We start from the raw sequence: 18,106 nt of genomic DNA, 5'->3' as shown, positions 1-18,106 counted from the left end.
TTGCATAACTATCTACAGTATCCCTCTGCTGGCCCAGGGTGAGAACTTCAGTATATAACATCCAACTAGGGGAAACATTCAAATATGAAATACTCCCAACCATCCCCTGCATTGCTGCAATCCAGGAAAATACCCTGGATTGTAAGAGTGAACACAGCTGGTTCTTGAAATTGGATTGACTCCCTATGCCATCCTGGGACAGAGCATATTTATGGATTCATTTAGATTCCATTCTTCAACATCTCAAGCAAGCATGGGACAGCCGTGCATTTTTCTGTGCACTTGTATGTGGTGCTGTGGAAAATGCTAGAAACATTTAGAGTTCTGTGAAATATAGGGTACAAAACAATCCAGAAATTTCCTTTCCAATAGAAGGAGGAGTTCAAAATGGCAGCTTTCTTTTTAAAAACGTTCCGTGCTATTGTGCTTTTCAGGCATTTATTTTTATGCAAATAGAAGGAATGCAATTTTAAAACAGCTATAGATATTCAACTGCAATGTTGTCATCACCAGAAAATAAATTAGTCATGAGTTTATTGTTCAGGGAATTTGGGAGGGCAAGGAAGAGCCTTGAGCAGATCATAATTAAATGATTTCTTATAGTTTACTTACAGAGCTGTTGTCTAAATCACTATTTGGCCTTGCATAGAATTTGTTCTTTAAGAAAGGCATAATACAAATGTGTAAATAAAATAAATGTTTAAAAATATTTTAACTTCTTCTGACAATGTTTTCATTGCAGTGCATAAGGAACTCTTTCCATAACATAAAGGATATTGGATTTTTACAAGTCAAAGTATTAAAAGCTGCTGATCTGTTGGCTGCTGATTTTTCTGGTATGAAATATTGCTGATCTAGACTTTAGATTATATCCCCCAACATGTTATAGTAGAAGTTCCCAGTGCTGACCCCTTTTTTATCTTATGAAAAATAGAAAATACCAAAGAGAATACATATATGATAGTGGCATTTTTAAAAAGTGTATGAGTCTTTCATATTTATTTATACAGCATGATCACATCTTACATGTGTTTAACTTGTGTGATTTCAAAGATACATGGTTGAAGGCAGGCTGGCTGAAATCATGCAAGTTAAATCCAAAAATCTCTTTTTGCTCTGGGTTCCTTTGGGGGTTACCTGGCATGCAGGAGTGCCAACTTGGCCCCACGACTGTGGGTACCTGGGGCTGTCAATGCCATGCATTATGCATGGCACTGGCACCAAAATTTGTGGGTGCCTGGCTCCTTCATGGGGAATTTTGTAGGAGTTCTGGCACCAAGGACCCCAGGGAGTTGGCACCTATGCTAGCATGGAAATAGATTTTAAGCTCTCCACCTTGCTTGCTGGGCAAGAAGAAGAAGAGTTTGGATTTGATATCCCGGTTTATTACTACCCTAAGGAGTCTCAACGCGGCTAACAATCTCCTTTCCCTTCCTCCCCCTCAACAAACACTCTGTGAGGTGAGTGAGGCCGAGAGACTTCGGAGAAGTGTGACTGGCCCAAGGTCACACTTCTGCATGTGGAGGAGCGGGGACACGAACCCGGTTCACCAGATTACGAGTCTACCGCTCTTAACCACTACACCACACTGGCTCTCAAGGTTTCCTTGGTGCATTGGCTGTAAAACTACTAAGGATTCTCTCTCTCTTCCCCTCACCTGCTAGCCATTGGGTTGCTCCAAGGTTTGGGTACATGTGATTTTCATGCATATGCAGAACTCTTGGAACCAAACCCTCTTGTAAGATGTGATCATGCTTCAAACTTTTCTAAACTGCTTAACATTTTTCAAATCTCTAATTTGATTATTGTAACTCACTCTAAGTGGGGCTGCCCTTGAAGCTGATCCAGAAACTCCAGCGGGTGCAGAATGCTGCAGGGAGGCTCCTTACAGGGTCCTTTCCACAGGATCACATTCATCCAGTGCTTTACCAACTGCACTGGCTCCCGGTGGAGTACAGAGTCAGATTTAAGGTGCTGGTTTTGACCTTTAAAGCCCTATGCGGCCTAGGACCCACGTACCTACGGGACTGCCTCTCCTGGTATGCCCCGCGAAGGACTTTAAGGTCCACAAATGACAACACTTTGGAGGTCCCAAGTCGCAAGGTGGTTAGATTGGTCTCAACTAGGGCCAGGGCCTTTTCAGTACTGGCCCCAGCTTGGTGGAACACTGTGTCACAAGAGACTAGGGCCCTGCGGGACTTGACATCTTTCCACAGGGCCTGCAAGACAGAGCTGTTCCGCCTGGCCTTTGGTTTGGACTCGGTCTGACCCTTATGTTTCTCCCCCCTTATGGTTTTGATCTATGTGCTACTATTAAATGAGGCTGCATTTTAAATAGTATTTTAACCTGTATTTAAAATTGTTTCTTTTCCTATTCCTATTATGTTTTTATTGTAATTTTACTGGCGTTAGCCGCCCTGAGCCCAGCTCTGGCCGGGGAGGGCGGGGTATAAATAAAAAATTATTATTATTTATTTATTATTTATTATTAAGCCTTGCAAACAGTGTACAATGTAAAAACAAGAGAAGAAATGTGATGGTGCGCCTGCATCAACACAACTGGACACCTTCACCTGCCTCAACTGCAGCAAAACATGTCTTTCCCATATCGGCCTCTACAGCCACAGCAGGCACTGCAACCTTCCATCAGGTTGACTTCACCCACAAAGGCACACTCCTCCATGGTCTCCTGAGACAGGTGCATGCTAACAAGTCATCTAAACAACAAATATGGGTTTCAATCAATAGAACAGTATGAAAACATAAAAACAAATAAAGCTGATTTAGGGGGTCCCCATACAGTAAACCAGGGCCCAGTCTTACGGGTCAGGGAAAGCCTGGCTTTAGTATGTGTAGTAAGATTCATATACACATTAACACAGAGCGAAAGCTAGCAAACATATTGTTGTGCTGAATTTTGTCCTCCAGTTTCTCTGCAGAAGAGATTTTCATTTTTATATAGTATGTTCAGGTCACAGTAGAATGCAATCTACAGTTGTACCTTGGATCCCGAACGCCCTGGAACTCGGACATTTTGGCTCCCAAATGCCGCAAACCCGGAAGTGAGTGTTCTGGTTTTCAGACATTCTTTTGGAAGCTGAGCGTCCGACAGGGCTTCTGTGGCTTCTGATTGGCTGCAGGGACTTCCTGCAGCCAATCAGAAGCTGTGATTTGGTTTTCTAATGTTTTAGAAGTCGAACAGACTTTTGGAATGGATTCCGTTTGACTTCCAAGCTACGAGTGTACTATACAAAGTAGAGTCGCACCTGTTACTCCACCCATATTTGCCTCTGGCTCCACCCACCACTGGTATGCACCCCCTAAGGCTGATAAAGATTCCCCACTCATAACCTACAGCCATAGTGCTCTAAAAATTAGACCTGGGTGTGAGTTCCCAAGACTTATTTTAGCTGCTGCTACTGGTTTGCACAACTTCTAAGCTGCCTTTCATCTAACATAGATCCCCACTCGGTTTATAGAAACAGTCACACACAATTTAAACATGATAAACCCTGTTTTAAAATTATATAGTTGCAAAACATTTTTCAGCAACGACAATGCCCCACATTTCAATAAGTACAGAAATAATTCACATAGCGACAGCACAACCTTGAGCAGACTGTTGTAAGGAAAATGCTGCGTCTTTAACGTGCTGGGGCGGTAAATGAGCGAGTTTTGCAAGGAAAGGATACCATTTGCGCAGCGCTGTTTGCCTTGTTTTGCAATAACTTATTTCCCTGCAGCAGAGTCATTTTCCAGTTGCCCTCACATAGCCCTCTGCTAGCTGAGTAGAACTTTTCAATAGTTGAAAGGTTTTCTAATATGCGATTCCTGCAACTCAAGCAAAAAAATGCATTACTGAAAAGGCTATATTGGAAGCTCTGAAATGAGGAAAAGTGTCGTCAAGCAGTTTACCAAGATAACTGGCAAGTTTTTCTTCAGTGGTCAAATAATGCACTAACAAATTATATATCTGGCTTTCCTTCCCAGGAAAAAGTGACCCCTTTTGTGTGTTGGAGCTGGGGAATGGCAGACTTAAGAGTTACACTGTTTACAAAAACCTTAATCCAGAATGGAACCAGGTCTTCACATTGTAAGTGGATTTGCATATGAAACTTTATTTTAAGGTAGTTATTTGCTAGCCTTCATTGAAAGATTCCATAGAGCAGGGCTAAAACTAGTTCACAGAACTTATCAAGACTATTTAAGATCAGCATTGATTCAAGAGTCATTGACGCTTGCCTATTTCTGTATTGCAGAGGAGTTCTGCATAATTTTTTCCTAGAATTTACAGCAGCACAATATATTATTAGAATTAATTATCTGAGGCCATGCAAAGAATGATGCTATTTAGCTTAGATGCCACTGATGTCAAAATGTTTAAGTCGAAATGCATTTTTTCAAAATACGTCTTTTGCAACCCTCCTTCATCTATTATCCACCTTTAACCAGCAGGGCTTGGGGTGTGCTACAGTAATTCAAAACTCAGAATATCAAACAAATTAAGACAAATTACCATTACAGAAATACAGTGGTTCCTGAAAAGATACACCTCTTAAGTTTTAGAAATTATTTATGTGACATAACACACTGTATTTGCATTGCAATGTTGTAAAGCACATAAGGTATTTTGGTCATTATTGTATGTCCTATTGGCCTCTTGCCATAGACTTCTTTTTTGTGAACTTTTAAATTATTACACAGACATACATTACGTTCGTTTAGATCTTGACTTTTGTCATTCCTTTGTATCTGTGAATCTCACCAGCCCCGTTAAAGACATCCACGATGTTCTAGAAGTGACGGTGTTTGATGAAGATGGAGATAAGCCTCCAGATTTCCTGGGCAAAGTTGCGATCCCTTTACTGTCTGTAAGTTTTTCTCTTCGGCTCTGCGTTATCGCTCCTGCCTTGATGGTTTCAGTGGGATATGGCTACCTAAGCCTGTTGCATGTAGGAACTGTGCTGAAAAGAACAAAATTCTTTGTGATTCGTAAGCTTCAGTCAGTATTTATGATGGTCCTTTATGTTGCAAGTGGGGTAGCCTTTCAGTCAAATTCTGTGATTAATTGAGAGAAAGAGAACGGAGATAACATTGGCTCATCAGCTTGATTTCCCTTCGGAATATAATATTATGCTATCTCTTCTTTCTTCCCTTTCTTTTTTTGTACTCCAGGTGAGTTAGTACCAAATGAGTTGCTACATATTTTTTTCTCCAGGTGGTTTCAGAACTCTCTTAGGTGCCTGTTGTTGCCAATTTATGAGTGAAAATGGACATAATATTTAAAGAGAAGTCATGAGTGTTCTTCCCTTTCATTCTTAGGGTACCCAGTGGTGGAACATGTTCTCATGGTGCCCAGGGCAGGTGGGCACAGCTGTGCTGGGGGAGAGGGGAAGCAGGGTATGGAGGGCAATATGAGTAGGACACAGCAGGACAGGCAGGCATTTCCCAATCATTCTGGATTCGACTGATTGGAAGGGTGCGTGTCTGTTGTGTCCTCCTGATGCCCTCCCAGCTCCATGCTGCTTTGCGAACCTGGGGTGTGCAATCAGACTCGCAAAGCAGTGTGGGGTTGGTGGGGGCAGTGTGGGGAGCAAAATGCGCCCTTGAAGAAACTGTGCCTGGGGCAATGTCCCCTCCCTCACCCCGCCCACGCTATGCCTCTGAAGGCACCTTCCCTTTCCTGGCATTTTGCATGACAGATGTGCATTCAGTTCCACAAATTGGGTCCTCCCTTAAAGAGGGCATGTATTGCGGTGAGACCTGGAAAACCAACACCATGTGTTGTGGGTAGGTACGATTGGTCAGCCACAACACCTGATTGGTAGGTCCCTCGAAGCTGGGTGCAATCTGGCCAATGGGATGCAGTCCAAACGGTTTGAGGGACCTATTTATGCCCATGCACATGACCCAGAGCTTCCTCTTTTGGCTCATGCATTGGAACACCCGCCCACCTCTCCCTACTTTTAGGGCTTGCGCTTGACCTTGCTATGCTGTCGGGTGTTGTCTGTCGTTGGGACAGGGGCACATCAGCAATTTCCCCCGCTTGGCTGATTGGCTGTTGCCATTTGGGTTTCGCCTGCTGTGTAGCAAATCGTCACAACTTGTAAGTTTGCGGATAGGCTGTGGTTCAGGTGATAGGGATGGGAGAATGCTCTTACCATCCCTATGTGAAGGGTATTCCGTTAAAGGAATCCAGGGACTTGATGGTTTGGTCAACCCCTGAGAGGGGGTTGTGCCCATGCCGAGTCCAGGGGGACATTTGGGTGGCAGAGTTAGTCCATTCCCGGCTTTGTGCTTATCCAGGTGTTCACCCTTGGCTGACCTATGCTGGAACCCTGGATCAGCGCTACCTGCATGGCAGGGAGCTAGTCGAAGCAGAGCCTATGCAACCAGTCATTTTCTGTAATCAAAAAAGTTGTGGCCTAAATTCTGCCAAAAACCAAACCAAAAATTTGAGTCAAGTTTGAATTTATTTAGGGGGGAGGTTTCTGTGTCTGAACACACAAAGGCTAGGTCAGCAGTTAGCCTTGCCTATCTTTGATGGTGCTTATGGTGGGATGCCAAGGGGTATTCTTGGGGTGGGGTGGGCATTTGGCATTACCAGAGTGCTTTAACAGTAAATCCATCTTCCCAGGGAACTCTGGGAATTGTAGCTCTATTGGGGGAATAGGAGTCTCTTAACAATATTCTGCACTCTCATCAAACTACAGTTTCCAAGATTCTTTGGGTGGAAACCACGACTGTTTAAAGTGTTATGATACTGCCTTATAATGTTATAGGTTTGAGAGGGTCCATCTCGATGATACCCATGAGTCCCTTTGAAATCTGTGATCCTCTGTATATGAGGTGAGAATCTATAAGTGGAAACATGCTGAACTGGTCAGACTAGTTGCTTTGAAAGATAATGGCCTTAGCTGGCCAGTTAAGTACTATCACCTGCATATCTGAAGAGGTTGTCCTGTTGCCATAGAGACACACAGATGGACTTTCCCCTACCTTACCTGGCTGGAGGCCGCATCATCCTAGAATGGAGAACAATACACTAACGGGGGTCTGTGTGAGGGAGTTTTGACTGATGCTCTGTGTTGGACCCAAAGCTGTGACTTAAGGCTTCACCCCAGTGGGAAAGCAAAATCTGCCGGGGTGTAAATGCTGAGGGGCCCTCCCATCCTATGCTTGGATTGCATATATGTGTAAATAAAACCATATGTCCTATAGATACAGTCTCTGTTGACCTTCATTCCAGGAAAACTGAACCCTGGATAAGCACAGGTACCCTTGAAGTCTCTTGCTGTATGGAGATTGGGGGTTTCCTCAACAATACGTATAGTACCTTGGTTGGATGCAAGCCTTAATTTTTTAGATTAGAACGGTAGTTTTATCACTTCCAAGCTTCATATTTCTCTTTCGACCTTGAACACAGCACCATCACCCCCTCTTTCACAATGTCCTTGACTTTGGGACTGCATTAAGCCTGTTCTGTAAAGGCTATAGCTGCTCAATGCTTGCTCAGACTTTTTTTTTTTTTTTTGAACGGCCTGCATCATGTGACGGGCCGTTTGATGTTTACAGGGAAGGAACAACTCCTTAACATCTTTTATTCAATTTTTGATGACTCTGTTAATTTCTCCCTGAGTCCTCGTATCCCTGATGTTACTGGACAGGAGCGGTGTGAGCAGCTGGTCTCCTGGAGAGCAGGCGCCTGCCAAATGGTCTATGCGAGAGGCAGCCGGCTGTGTGAGATGACAGTGAGAAGATGTTAGATTCTGATTCCACCCCCCTCCTTGATTTTATAGACATTTGTCAAGTGTCCCTCAGGATTTGCATAACAAGGCAGGCAAGAGGAGGCAGCGGGAGGGGAGGAGAAGTCTCTCTCTGTGTGTCTGCGATGTGAGAAAATTCCAAACTGTTTTGTCTAGTTTCTTTGGCCACATTCACACCATACATTTAAAGGGCTATGATACCCTTCTCACCACTGAATGCCTCCTTCGTTCTTTTAGAATGGCAATGGCGCCCACCTGAGAGGTTGAGGTGAGTTCCGGGTGGGGAAAAAAGGCCTACCTGCACCCCTCAGAGAGCTACAATTTCCAGAGTAGCTGAACTATCAATCCCTCTTCACGGGGAACTTTGGGAATTGTAGCTCTGTGAGGGAATAGAAGCCTCCTAACAAGACTCACTGTTTCTTTCCTGGCAACGAAAGATATGTAACGTAGGCACCAAGTGAGCCTCCCTTGGGAAATCTGGCATATAGTTGGCTGATATTTGATATCTTCTAGGACCATAGGCCATGGCATTCAATGGAGCTTGGAAGTCTCAACACAGTGTATACTTTCCAAGTTCTGTGGGGAGAAAATAAGACATCCTGTTTCTTCGTATGAGATCTCGGCGGCCATTTTGTCCATCACAATCTCACGCTCTCTCTCGCACCTTGTTTTCATCCCGAAAAAGGGGCTGCGATCATGCATAGCACCCAGAACTGCATGTTTCTGGACACCACATAATATCTGGCTCCCCAAAAGTGCTTTTGGGGGGCCAGAGCAAGGTGCACAAGCCTGGGAGTGCGTCCTGGAAGACACATTTTCTGGTTTTGTATCAGAAACAGTTGGAAGGTATTGTACAGTGGTCTTCAGCATTTTAAATATTCCACATGCTTCACATTCCGTATCTACAGCAATCTTGCAAGGATGGTTTCAGTATTGCAGAGACGGAGGAGGTAGGGTGTTCGGAGACTGAGAGATAGTGGCTTTCCTAAATTCATCATTGAATTTATGGGTTTTTTGGTAGTAACTTTGCTTCATCAGTTGTCCGGCCAAACAGCCTATTGCTATTTGGAAGGAAAATAACTATTTAAAATTGTAAATAACTGGAGCGAATGATTCCCTACTGGCTGATGGAGTTTTGGAGTGTGTTTTGCTTGTTACGTTTTAGACTTGCTTCAGTAAAGAATAATACCCCTAATGTGAAGCTGGACCCTGATATTTTAAATCTCTGCTTTTGTTTTCTTAGCCAATTACGCTCTTTTAGGGCATGATCTCTCCAGTTTAAGAGAAATTCAAGCAGAGTACTCTTTAGCCGTTGAACTGATGCCTGTAGCAGAATGAGGTGCAGAAGCCCCAAAGCTGGCATTTAATCTGTTTATTAAATAGGAATTGGACTTGCCCTCTTCTCTCAGCCAGCATTCACCCCATTGTGGTGATGAGCAGCACTCAGAGGCTTATGAGTTGGATGCAGGCATAGCACCTTAGGATGAAGGATGCTCATGCAGGATGCTCTATGGGAATCTCTTTGCCTCTGCTCATGCTCCGCTTGCGTATAAAACAAAAGCACTGTCTCTCCAGCGTGGACCCTGTAGCATTGCTGTGAAAACTGAAGCGCACTCAGTGATATTCAGTTGAGATTCTTATCTTTTTCTCATTATTATTTTTTTATTTCTTTCAATTTGCAGATTAGAAATGGTGAGCAAATTTGCTACACACTGAAGAACAAAGACCTGGAACTTCCCTCAAAAGGTGTCATCTATTTGGAGCTGGATGTTCTGTTTAATCCTGTAAGTCGAATGGCTTCAGAGAATCGCCCTTTTCCTAGGAACATAGGGAGCTGCCTTACAGAGCAGATACTCTGCCAATGAGCCGGCCTACCTCGCAGGCTTGTTGTCTGGATAAAATGGTTAGGGGAGTTTGGTGCTAGGAGATCTATTAATCTTCACAAGTCTGGATGGGTTAAAAGAGTTGGTTGCTGAAGTACCAAACCAAGATGGAGCATCTGAACATAAACACCAAAGTCATGCAATTATTTATATTCTTTCAAAGGTAAAAGCCAGTATCAGAACCTTTTTTCCACGCGAAAGGCGGTTTCTGGAAGACAACCGCAAGTTTTCAAAGAAGGTATGTTTGTCTCTCAGCTGGGATTGTCTTTGTCTTTTTTGTTGTGGTTTTAACTAAATTTTGTACATAAGGAACAATAGTTTGTGGCCACAGAACATGAAGGTTTTGTTTTAAACATAAGGAGAGTTCCAAATTGGAACTCTTTAGTTTGTTTCAGATATACAGTGTTACCTCTGGTTACGAACTTAATTCGTTCTGGAGGTCCATTCTTAACCTGAAACCGTTCTTAACCTGAGGTACCAATTTAGCTAATGGGGCCTCCCGCTGCCGCCATGCTGCCACGGCGTGATTTCTGTTCTCATCCTGAAGCAAAGTTCTTAACCCGAGGTACTGCTTCCGGGTTAGCGGAGTCTGTAACCTGAAGTGTTTGTAACTTGAGGTCTGTAACCTGAAGTGTTTGTAGCCCGAGGTACCACTGTACAAAGACTGCTTTTGGTCTAAGGGCTCCCAGACAGTTGCACAGCCTATTGATACGAAAGAGAGCTGCAATAAATGCACTAAAACAATCAAAACAATATAAAATAGCAAAATCATCAAAAACTCACCAGTTGTCCTGAATCTGCATTCAGGCTCTTACTTACAGATGTGGCTCCCCAGCAATCCACCTCTCACTTGCAAATTGGGTTAACTCACTTACATGCATTGCATGCTCCAGTCTCTGACCTAGGAGCAAGTCAACAGCCAGTTGCCACGGGGAGTTCCCTCAGCCTCATCGCATGCCAAAGGCGAGACCCAAAACTGTGACCTCCTCTCTCGAACAGCTCATTTGGTGTTAACTCACCACCCACAATCGCTTCCAAATAAATACCATGCCCTCTGCCCCTGAAATCAGCTACAGCTGTGGCAAAGTTTTTACTCTTCACAAGTCAGGCTAGGTGGCCACACTGGCGGAGGATGGGGGTTACAGGGGGTGCGGCCCGCTCTGGGTGTCATCCCGGGAGGGGCGACATTGGCGCACCCCCATGCTTGCCACACCCCCTGGACACTCGCCATGGGCAGTGGGAGGCTAGCGCCCCCCAGTGCTTGCCACGGAGGTGGCGGGCAGCTAGGGATGCTCATGGGCTGGCTAGCCCCACCCCCGCGCCACTCCGGGTGCCGGAGCAGGTAGCTCTGCCTCTGGGTAGCCAAAACTTGCCTCTACACCAGGCTGCTGTTCTAATGGTGCAGTGGCAAAGGGCTGGGGAGGCTAACGTTGGTACCTACCTCCCAGCCAGTGATCGTCCTGCTGTGGCTACCTGCCTCCCTTCAATAGTTGTCTCCTATCATTTTGTCCTTTAGCGTTGGTGGAATAGTCAGGGAGGAGTAAAGAGATTTGTTGACACATTCCAAGCACACAGACTTAACTGGAGAGGGCATTTCCACATGCAGAAAGGTTAGATAGATATGCAAGAGCTTGCTTTATTTATTTATTTGAATTTTTTTATGATGCCCCTGTTCCTTTTTGTTTTGTTTTTAAAGTCCTCCTTGTTTTGAATCTTCTTTTCCCTCCCACCTCATGCTCACCAGATCTTGTCGAGAAACGTTGACCGTGTGAAAAGAATCACTATGGCAATATGGAACATGATACAGTTTCTCCAAAGCTGCTTTCTGTGGGAATCTCCCGTAAGGAGTGTGATAGCATTTGTGGTAAGTGGCTAAGCCTTCTCACAGAATTAAATGTGTTCTCATAAATGACTTTTCTCAGTAGATGACTGTGAAATGCTCCTTGTTATGATGGGTTGTGTATGTGTCTGGAGGAATGGGTTATTTATATTTCAGAGAGCCATGTGGAGTTGAATTGCACCTCTATTTGGAGGTCTAAGTCTAATTTGGAGATAAAGAACCATAGGGAGGAAGAGCTTGGGCTTAGAATTTGTCCCCCACCCTCACTTAACAGCATTTGGAAAGCAGACTGAGGGAGCAAACAGGTCTCATGGTCACATTCTGTGGCAAAATCTCTGTTCAAATTACAGAAATTGGGTTGCATCCAATGACATTTTACTTAGAGTAAACCTATTGAAATCAAGGGGCCTAAATTAGATATACTCATTAATTTTAATTGGTCTACTGTGAGTTGAACTCAGTTGGATAAAAACCATTCTCCCTACATTGGGATATGTACATATAAACTAGCATGTGCAAATTATTTGCAAATCTGTCCCCTTTCTTGACAATGGAAGAGTAGTCACCATTAACTCTAGGGTAAAGTTTACATTACATTTCCAGGCAAGCATATAAATCCTGCTACAAAATCTAGTATTAGGTGCAGAATCAAATGTCCTGATAACATATATTCAAAACCACAAGTTCCAAATGGATATTTGCAGCCGTAAGAACTAGAAATTGTGTGGGCAGTGTCTGGTAGATTGTCAATATTTGGGGATGGGTCTACCAACATCCATATAGCAACTGGCCTTTCCCAAGTTGTGCAGAACAATCGGGAAAAGGTAAATCCGCTTATTTATTTGTATGCAAGCAACAAAATTGCATTTTGATGCAGAATCTGGTGTGTGGCGTTACATAATATATGTACACTGAAATCTTTGCACATAGTCACACGTCATAGTCACACGTCATGCTCTGTCACAAGAGACTAGGGCCCTGCGGGACCTGACATCTTTCCGCAGGGCCTGCAAGACAGAGTTGTTCCGCCAGGCCTTTGGTCAGGGCGCAGCTTGACTCCCTCCTCTGGCAACCTGCACAGAATTTTGTTTAATCGGTTGCCATCAATTTGATTTTAACTAATTTTTACAATGAAATATTTTTAGAATGCGTTATTATTTGATTGTTTATTTGATTGTTGTTAGCCGCCCTGAGCCCGGCTTAGCTGGGGAGGGCGGGATATAAATAAAATTTATTATTATTATTATTATTATTATTATTATTATTATTATTATAGACAAATATCTTGCCTACACTTGGCCCTAATGTGATAGCTTTGCCTATGAGCCCCTTCAGCAGCCATTGACCAAGTCAGTGAGAGCTAGTCTTCTGTTTGCTCTTAACAAGGTCGTCATGTCACCAAATCTGATTAGCTTCACTGTGCTGTGACACCAATACCATGTTATGGAAGCAGTGATGGGACCCTTTTCAGCCTGAAGGTCACATTCCCTTGTGGGTAACCTTCTGAGGCAGTGGGTATGTTTCAGTGATGGACGTTGCCTAATACGAGCAACAGATTTGATATATATGCCTTTGTATAGTATAAAGTACTAAGGCAGCAGTGGGGAGCACTTTCCATTCCAAGGGATGCATTTCCTCATGGGGACCACATACCAGTGCTTGGTGTGGGAAAAGAGAGTATGACCAGGCACAGACATCTCTGTCCATCCCTCACCCAGGCAAACAAGAGGTGTTACCACACTTGGACACATTCCAGCCAGGTAAAATGACAGAAGGAAGTCTAAGAGCTGGGTCAGAGAGGGTTTGTGAGCCTGGGGAGTCCCAATCAGGGGTTTAGCAGTCTGCGGTTGCGCGGGGGGAGCGGGGACACTGTCAGGCTCTTCCTCCCTCATGGCTGGCAGCCAGCAGTGGGAAAACAAGAAGTTCTTACCATGTTATTTTATTCAAAATTCACAGAGAGAGACGGACTCTCAGATAATGGTGTAGCTCCAAGTAAAGTCCCACCCCTCTGTCTCTCCTATTCTACTACATCCCTGCGCTGGCAGACATGTGCTTTCTGCCTCTGAGCTTTCTGTTCTACTACTCTCAATGCACGCAGGGTCTGGGGGGGGGGAAGAGCAGTTCATTAATGCTTTCCAAAGACACTGAGTCTGTCAGCTGTCTCTCCCCTGGTGCTTTTTCTTCCTGCTGCTCTCCCAATATTTCCTAGCTCTTCCTCTCTGCAGCTTCTCTATGAACTTCTGCAAACACTATTCTAAATCAACACTGTCCTCCTGTTCTTGGGAAGGTTCAGGAAGGGGTGGGTGGTCTTCACCATTCCTTCTCAGTCCAGGCCCTGGCAGTCACAGACCAATTACTATTTCTGCAGCAAGCCCCCTTTCTGCAGTGTCCTGGAGCCCCCCAGTCAGCCTGAAAGGGGCACTTTTTAGCCATGGAGAAGAAGACTTCTCACCCTCTGTGCTGAATGGGGTTCCTCACCCCTGCAGTAGAACAAGAGAGAATTCAGCAGTGTCCTTTTTTATATAATTATTATTCATATTACTTAACTGTATATGGTTGACCATTGATAAAATTATCTTGGTGTGTTATTGAAATAAATTCTCAGTCTTGATTTAGAGTCACTTGCTCATTTTGCAGAAGTTTGTGTTCTGGTTCTAAATTGTGACCTGCCCTTAGTGGGTGGATATGATTCTGGGCTGATTTGTCAGGATATGTTGATAGACCTTTTCCGTTCCATCTCTGAGTTTCTGCAAAGCCTCGTTTTCTTTAAATTAACGGTTTGGTTACACCCTAGCAGCTCTTGGGTGTGCCACTTGTCAGAATTATGCAGGAAATAATTCTGCCCTGATTCTCATCATCTTTGGTCATTCTCTCACTCTTTAGCTTATATTGGTTGAAAATAAAAATAGGAAAGAGTCTCATCAGCAAGTCCCAGCAGCCAAAATCCCACTGTTGTTTTTTTCAATTGTGACTTCAAATCCACATCCTCCGCTTTCATCCACACACACACACACACACAAGCACACAAATTCATATATTTAATTTATATGATTTCATTTAGGAGTCTCACCCCACAAAATATATTGAAGCAATCTCGCAGTTAAGAGCCTCAATGACAAAAAAATTAACAACAATTCCATATATGTTTTCATGATCTCTTTGTTTTAATCGATCATATATTAATGTTTAGTTGTTTTTATAAGGATGTTTTCTGTCTTCTGATGGAAACAGCTGGCTAGTATGGTGGTGGGCAGGTACATGACCAGGATCTAGGGATGGCTGAACCTGTAAATTTTCAGTTTCTCTCGATTTCTCATTTTCCCCAATCATGAGCTCATTTTCATTTCACTTTCAATTTGTATGCCGCCTTTCTGTGTTACTATACCCAAGACAGTTTACAAGCTGAAGAAACAACTAAATAGACAGCAAAGATCACATATGTAATAACAATCTGATCCAATGCAAAAAGTTCAGTCTGTTGCATTCCTGTATGAGTTTGGAAACTTTTCTTTTAAAAACCCCAAAAGTGCATGAAAAGTTATACACATTTTTGTGTGCGCTTCTCCTAATGAATGCAAAAGTGAAACATATTCCAAGATTCCTCCTTTTAATAGTGTTTGGGAAGTTGCTTTGAATTGCCTTCTAAATCTCTGCTGAAAAGCTCCCTCTGCAGATTTTTGGTCCTGAAAGTTACGCCTGCCACATGGAGCTAATTGCTACCACTGGGTAATACATATTTTAAAAATATTTTAAAGGTAAATTTTAAGCGTTGAATTGCTGTTGTGAGGAATTATGCATCGTTGCACATTCTGCTTATAATTTTTTCTCCGGAATAATTACCCCTTCTATTGACAGTTTGCCAAGTATTAATGGTAATTATGCCATTTAATGAAATTACAGTTTTCTTAATGCAATTACTGTAATATGAGGGAAATTAAAAGGACGTTGTATTCGACTGTCTCTCCTCCACCCTTACTCCAGCCCTTCAAAAGTCTGTACAGACAAGTTTGTATGCAAGCTGGGGCTTTTTCTTATGAAATATGCCTTTCGTGAATGAAGGCTTAAGCAGCCTCACCAGCCTTGATGACACAGGAGGGTAAATAGAGAGAACCAATGTGAGTTTTCTACAGTGATAGCTCTACCATTAGGCAGAGTAAGGCAGCCACCTCAGACAGCAGATATTGAGGGTGGGGCCCTCAGATGGAGGACATATTCCCATCACCAGTTTTGAACTAAGTCAAAGGTTTTTTTTTACCAGTCCAGCTGAATTCTAAACGTGAAATCAGAGGGCACCATCTGGTAGCAGACTTCTTGATTTCCTACTCTCACAAAACAAAATAAAAATCATGTTCATCAGCTAAAATAGACTTGGTCTCCTCACCTCGAAAAAAAACCCCTGTAGAATTGGAAAAGTTTAGAAAAGAGCAATGTTCAAGGGGATGGAGTAACTCTGTTATGTGGAAAAGTTGCGGCATTTGGGACTTTTTAGTTTAGGGAAAGAGGGACGCGGGTGGCGCTGTGGGTTAAACCACAGAGCCTAGGACTTGCTGATCAGAAGGTCGGAGGTTCGAATCCCTGCAACGGGGTGAGCTCCCGTTGCTCGGTCCCTGCTCCTGCCAACCTAGCAGTTCGAAAGCACGTCAAAGTGCAAGTAGATTAATAGGTACCGCTCCGGCGGGAAGGTAAACGGCGTTTCCGTGTTCTGCTCTGGTTTGCCAGAAGTGGCTTAGTCATGCTGGCCACATGACCCAGAAGCTGTACACCGGCTCCCTCGGCCAGTAAAGTGAGATGAGCGCCACAACCCCAGAGTTGGCCACGACTGGACCTAATGGTCAGGTGTCCCTTTACCTTTAGTTTAGGGAAAAGGCCATCACTATTGACCACATATAAAACCTCTCAGTTCAGAGGCAACATGCCACTGACTACCAACTGCAGTGGGGTCACCTATGGCAGAACACTATTTATTTATAGCATTTATGTCCCACATTTTTCTCCAAGGGGCACAAGATATGGCACACATGGTTCTTTCCCTCATTTAACTCCCACAATAACCCTGTGAGCTCAATTGAGAGGCAGTGACTGGCCCGAGCTCACCCAGTGAGCTTCATGGCAGAGTGAGGATTTGAACCCTCGTCTCTCAGGTCCTAGTCCAGCACTCTAACTGTCAAGGAGCCATCAACGAGCCAGGTCAACCACAGGGCAGGCACACACATGGGAGGCACAGAATCCAATTAGCTCTTTATTAACAGAAAATAACAATGCAGCAGAGTCCTCCGGCCTGTATTAATCCAGCTGAGATGTTACTGAAGCTGACCACTAGCTGCACCCTCTCCTTCTAGCCTTTCAGTCTGGATCCTTCCCAAGCAGACAAAACATGCATTGATGGGGTGAGCTCCTCCGCTGGGTCTGCCTGATATGTTGCTCAGCAAATGTGCAAGACTCTCCTCGAACAGGGTGTCAAAGGGGGAGGAGAGTCAGCAGGACTGGGATGGTCTGTGCTCATGCTGTGACTCTCAGCCTCTAACTGTGTCCTGGAAGGGCCTCCTTCTCTTGGCCCCCCTTTGATCACTCAACCCAGCTCCCAGCTTGTCTCTTCTGCAGATTTCTCTTCAGTCTCCCACCACCAGAATCTGGTATCTAAGTCTTTGGAGCCCACCCAACTCCCACCAATCAATCTTCCTCATTTAGCCAGTCTCTGACACTAACCAGTACCCCACCATACAACTGCTATCACCTTGTGGGCTTCCCATAGGCATCTGTTTGTGGGATTCCCATAGGCATTTAGTTGGCCATTGTGGGAAACCACAGCATTGTGGGATGCTGGACCCTTAGCAGGGCTCTTCATAGGTCAACCACATAGGTATCATATGAAAAAGCTTTATATGTCTGTCATGGTCAATAGCCTCTGATGTACATCTCTTTCTATTCGATAAATTATAGCCCTTCTCCCCATTACAAACATATAGACTAGTGGTCATCCCCCATTATTTTGCATGCTGTCACGAGTGTCTCAGCCTCTTTGGGTAAAACCCAGGAGGGCAGATTCTGGTGGAAGGTGAAGAGGAATGGGAGAGGGAGGCTACAACACAGGAGCAGAGTAGGAAGGTGGTGGTCCCACCATTTCCAAACTTGGCAGGCTTTTATGGTGAAGCTGAAGTGCTGGCTCCTCCCTCCCTCTGATGGGGAAAGAGCATCACCAAAGTCTGGGGAGGTAGATGATCTCCAGGTGCTGCTTTGACTGACTGGCTGGACAGGATTTGGAGGGGGAGGCAGGTCTAGTTCTGTCTCTCACGACAATTGGTGATGCCTCCAATGAACATATTTATATCTTCTGTGCATGCAGAGTTGTAGCTTGGGTGGGCCAAGTGGTACAGACCCTATATATGTCATATTTTTCCTGCTCTGAACATTGCAACTTACCCATAAGAACATAAGGAGAGCCTGCTGGATCAAGCTTTTCATATTTATCTAGTGTTCCACACTGGCCACCTATGATCTTCCAAGTGTGCTGAGCCACAAATGGTGGATACTTTTATTTTTGTGCATTGATGCTGTGGTGCACGGGAAGAGAGAGCAATAAGGTGCCTTTAGAAACATGGAGGGGGCTTTTGATCCAA

General features: G+C 44.1%; 1 protein-coding gene across 7 annotated transcripts in view; it reads left to right on the top strand.

Moving 5' to 3' along the window:
• MCTP2 (multiple C2 and transmembrane domain containing 2) overlaps nt 1–18,106 on the top strand; it is a 120,377-nt gene that overhangs the window by 60,445 nt on the left and 41,826 nt on the right. For all 7 annotated transcript variants that reach the window (XM_081171089.1, XM_081171088.1, XM_081171090.1 and 4 more), the window contains 6 exons: nt 743–836; nt 3,991–4,093; nt 4,769–4,871; nt 9,449–9,550; nt 9,813–9,887; nt 11,394–11,513. In XM_081171089.1, the coding sequence (XP_081027215.1) occupies nt 743–836; nt 3,991–4,093; nt 4,769–4,871; nt 9,449–9,550; nt 9,813–9,887; nt 11,394–11,513 (597 nt within the window). The remainder of the gene's footprint in view (nt 1–742; nt 837–3,990; nt 4,094–4,768; nt 4,872–9,448; nt 9,551–9,812; nt 9,888–11,393; nt 11,514–18,106) is intronic.

The sequence above is a fragment of the Podarcis bocagei genome (assembly GCF_964188305.1).
Source record: "Podarcis bocagei genome assembly, chromosome: 14".
Taxonomy (NCBI): domain Eukaryota; kingdom Metazoa; phylum Chordata; class Lepidosauria; order Squamata; family Lacertidae; genus Podarcis; species Podarcis bocagei.
This window is presented reverse-complemented; position numbering and strand designations above follow the sequence as displayed.